Source organism: Geospiza fortis, unplaced genomic scaffold (assembly GCF_000277835.1).
Source record: "Geospiza fortis unplaced genomic scaffold, GeoFor_1.0 scaffold275, whole genome shotgun sequence".
Lineage (NCBI taxonomy): Eukaryota > Metazoa > Chordata > Aves > Passeriformes > Thraupidae > Geospiza > Geospiza fortis.
Window position 1 is genome coordinate 5,290,563 of NW_005054341.1, and position 4,595 is coordinate 5,295,157.

At 43.0% G+C, this 4,595-nt stretch overlaps 1 protein-coding gene across 1 annotated transcript in view; it reads right to left on the reverse strand.

Annotated features, from left to right (window-relative positions):
- CFAP61 (cilia and flagella associated protein 61) overlaps positions 1–4,595 on the reverse strand; it is an 89,163-nt gene that overhangs the window by 66,159 nt on the left and 18,409 nt on the right. Inside the window, exons 10-11 of the mRNA XM_031058307.1 lie at positions 3,284–3,323; positions 1,936–2,075 (exon numbers count right to left, since the gene is read on the reverse strand). Coding sequence (XP_030914167.1) covers positions 1,936–2,075; positions 3,284–3,323 — 180 coding nt within the window. The remainder of the gene's footprint in view (positions 1–1,935; positions 2,076–3,283; positions 3,324–4,595) is intronic.

Genomic DNA, 4,595 nt, shown 5'->3' on the forward strand with positions numbered 1-4,595 from the left:
TGTTTTTATTGTCTCATATTGTCCTAACCACAAATGTTCAAATTTTTATTACTCTAATTATATTATTATTTTTATAACCATTTTATTACTGTTAAACTTTTACACTCTGCAGCCTGAGTGTGCCCTCCCCTCCCACTGCTGCCCAGCCTGGCCCACACCAGCTTTGCCCCAGGGAAAGCAGCTGTGCCCTACAGGGAGCTGCACCTGGAGCGTGACAAAAACAGAACGTGAAAAGTTGAAACTGCCTTTTTTTAAATAAGCAGATCCACCAGCTCCACTGGGATTATGGAACAGGAGGAAGGACTATCCAAGGTCTGTACTCGTTTTTCTTCCAGCAATGAATTAACTCATTCTAGATTCTCAAGTCCTTTGACTGCTCAGAGACAAGGACACTATTATTATTATGCCTTTTAGTGAAAATTGAGGGAAAGTACCCATTAAGAACCTCAGCCTATGCCTTGTCATCTGTTATTTTTTTTCTCCTTCAGTGTTAAGTAGCAGACTCACAGTTCCATTTGCTGCACTCTTGCTTTTTGTGTACTTAACACTTTTCCTTATTCCTTTTTACTACCTGTACTAATCAAGAGTTCATTTTGTGCCTGTGCCTCTTCTGACTTTGCCCTTTCACATCCTCATATTCCCCTCTTCTTACCCCACTTTTCTTTTAGTCCATTTTCTGTGACTTCCTTTTCACTCACATGCTTTTGAAAGCCATAGGTGCAAGTACAATGTGTTGATCTTTCACTTTCACAGATTTTGGTTATTTCCAAGAGGGTATCTGCTGTTGCACCCTGTGGGTTTTGTTCTGCAGAAACTTTCCAAAAGATTACTCTGGTTTCTCCCAAAGCTTTTCTGATCCTAAACCTCAATAGGCAGCTATTTTCCCTTACTTTCCTGCAAAGCTGCAGGAGGATTTGGAAAATGCTACTGATGACCCTATTTTGTTTTCATGAAAGGACTGGTGTCATTTGGAATATGCACAAAGTAATCAGGATGGTAACTTTTTTTTAAAGAGCCTTGATAACAACTTGAATTTTGCCCAAAATTGCAAGAGGACATATGACTCCCAGCCCTACTGGTGGATTACTGAGCAGCTGGGCCTGAGATTATCAGAAATTACTCCAGCAGCTCTCTCTCCAGCCAGCTGGATTTTTATTCAGGACCCAGAAGGAGAAGTTTCATCCCAGGGCAAAAAGCTTCTGCCTCAGTCCAAGAGTAGCTGGCCAACTCCTGCATGAAGTATTTGTGTACCACCAGAGGTGATTAGGTACACAATTAAATCTAGAAGTGCTTTGCTAAAAACACACACACATTAGGACCAAAACCAAAAAAAGAAAATCTCTAACTATACCACAATTTAAGCTTGGTGTTTGGACCAGAATAGGCTTGATATACAAGCAAAGCTTTGGAAAACTCATTCCACATAACAGAAATCACAGCAAGAAAGGTTTGGTGTTGCAGTTCACTGATATCTCAGCCTACAGAAGCTTTCAGAGGATCACAGAAATTGAAGGCATGAAATAAATTATTCAACACCAAAAGTAAAAGAAATTATATAGAACAGATACTCAACAGTGTTCCTGCTGTGATCTGCATGTCCCAGAAACACATGACTACAGTTCTCTTAAGAAAGCTACAGCATATTTCCAACACCAGGCTATTAAACCTACACCAGGCTATCAGGTGCCAGTGTCACACAGCCTGACCCACATCCCCAAGGCCAAACACAGCACCACGCTTCTCTGCTGCCCTTGGCCCACAACCAGGGAACTCAGAGCCACTGGTTTATACCAATGTCCATCTTCCCTACCTTAGTACTGTATACACAAATCCCAAATGAATCCTCTCACTGTGCTTGGGTTTTACTGAGAGGACGCTCCCTACAAATGCTGGCAGGGGTGTCCCACAGCAGGGCTGTCCCAGGTCATGACTCACGTGAGCAATCCTGCCCTGTGGAACATGTACAGCTCCCGACCCAGCCTGGATGGGCAGGAAGGGACGGCCCGAACAAAGCTCCGGATCAGCGGGAACTCGGGGACATGATGTGGCACCAGGATGACACACAAGTCTCTGTCCTGAAAGACATTGGCAGGCAATAAAAGTGTTCTCTAAGCTTTATCCAAAGCCCTCTGAGGGGACAGACAGCCCTGAATGCAGGCTTTACACTGCACACCACCAAACACTGCTCTGTCTGGGCAGCACCAAGGAACTGACGGCTCAGAAATGGCTTCACTTTAAGCAAACTATGGGATGAACCTCCCTTACTACATCTGGTGATTCCATTGTGACATTTTATTTCGAAGACTGACATTGTTGGATGGATAAATTACATAAATTTGAAATGCCTTCTGGGTCAGCTCTCTCTAGGAACTCTTTGGTGGTAAGCAGTGTTTCTGAGTGTGCTGCTTCTTAGGGCCAAAACAGTGTCTCTGGCACCCAGGGCCTGTCTCTAAGGCACACTGCCATGCAGTTCCTTGTTACATGACTTTACAACACTGGTGTGCATTAAGAAAGTCTCAGAAAGAAGCCTTTGTTACCTCAGACAGAGTGATCACACAGGGCATGAGTGGGAAATAGCTACTGCACTGTGAACCCACAGTGCCACTGTTCAGTCTGTAGGTAAATATTATTAATTCCCTTAATACCATTGTTTTATAGGCTTTAACTCCATCTCCTTTAATAAATTGTGCTGATTTTGTTTTTAATGCAAGTGCAGTCTGGATCTGTACGTGGTTTTAAAGGAGTTTGAAGCATTTCTTTTTCTAAATCTGCATCTTAGAGATGTCCCTATGGAACATAAAGTGGGGAGACTATTTACAAAGGCACATAGTGGCAGGGAAATGCCTTCACACTGACAGAGAACAGGTTTCGATTACATGGTACAGAAAAATTCTTCCCTGCGAGTGTGAGGAGGCCCTGGCACAGGTTGCCCAGAGAAGCTGTGGCTGCTCCATTACTGGAAGTGTCCAAGGCCAGGCTGACACAGCTTGGAAGAATCTGGTCTAGTGGAAGGTGTCCTGCCTAAGCCAGGGGTGGAACTGGATGATCTTTACGCTCCTTTCCAACCCAAACCATTCCAAGATTCTAGGATAAACAGAGGACTTAGGTATGCATTCCACAAAGTCCAGAAGCAGCCAAGGAGGGGAGTAGCTCAGCCCAGGGTAACCAGGCCCAGCACACTCATGTGGGGCAGACTCACTGGAGCAGTAGACCCCCATCCCCTGGCTGCCAGCTGCACTGCTGTCCCACCACACAAAATCATTCCAACTTGTGTTATACTCACCGGGAAAACGTTGAAAGCATACTGCAAAAAATCCAGTGACCTACAACAAGAGCAAATATAGCACATATCAGAATGATCTGATACACCGTGATACTGACATCCCTGCAAGTGTTGGAGCATTTATTCAGAGCTGATCAGACAGTCCCAACAGATCATCAATAATCAACTGCTGGTGTTGCATGCTGCACAGCAATTTCTGACTCCTAGTGCTGAAAGCATTATTAACAAGAATAACCAGGATGTTTGACATACTACATGAGGCTCCTCCCTAAAAGGGTGGGGGGAGGAGCTAACAAAACATTGGCTCTCATGTTGTTGACTCCAGCCTCTTCAGAAGCCATTCCTGGACTATCACAGCAGCATTAGTATATAGCAAATATTACTTCACGTTACAAACAGTTGTTGCTATGTTCTATAGTATTTTCAGCCAGCACCAAGGGCTCTGTGACTTTGCACTCAGGAAAACCTGCCTGATGTGCTCTGACAGACTAACAGGAACATCAATACTTAGAATTGTTTTTAAACACTTCTTTTCATTTCTCACCCACTGACTTAGAGCTGTCCCAGTCTCTTTTCCATGGTGACAGCAAATTGTGACATTTCAGTTTAAAAAGACTTGAGAAATCTCACCAAAGCCCTGCTGTTTCTCCCATGTCTAAGGCTATCAAAGAGCTCCAAACCCAGTTATGCTGAAGTTTCATAAAACGCTTTTCCACCACACAAGATGTATATTTTGAAGAAATTCATACAGATATATGTTACCTTATAAATACTGATAAATCTTCTCCTTTCAGAACTGTTATTAAGCTCCCTTTAATTACTTCTTTCATAACATTACTTAAAAGAGAAATAATTTCTAATTGCAATATCTATGCCTGAATGTAAACTTAAAGCTGCAAGTACAGATCAGGATTTGGGCATTATATATTCACATCACCTATATAATACATAACTAAGACTAGTTAACAGAATAGCTAATCAGAGCAAAACAAAATGCCATTGCAACTGTACTGGACTGTAATTTTCTCTCTGGTATCCAGGATCTTGTTGGCAGCAAGGACCGCAAGAATTGAGGTGGGAGTTTTTTCAGGGGGCTTAGAAAAGTTTCAAATATTAGCAGATAAGCCAGTAGTTCAGTTCCTTCCCATTTCACTCTTAATGCACTAACCAGCCACATAACAGTTCTGGGTTTAGGAGATGGAAACATTTAGCAGCTTTAGTGGGTAACAACTCCCAAAGAGCAAACTTCCCTCAGGGCTAAGATGGAATCACACACTCCAAGCCAACTGCTATTTCTGGGTCCATGCTGTGC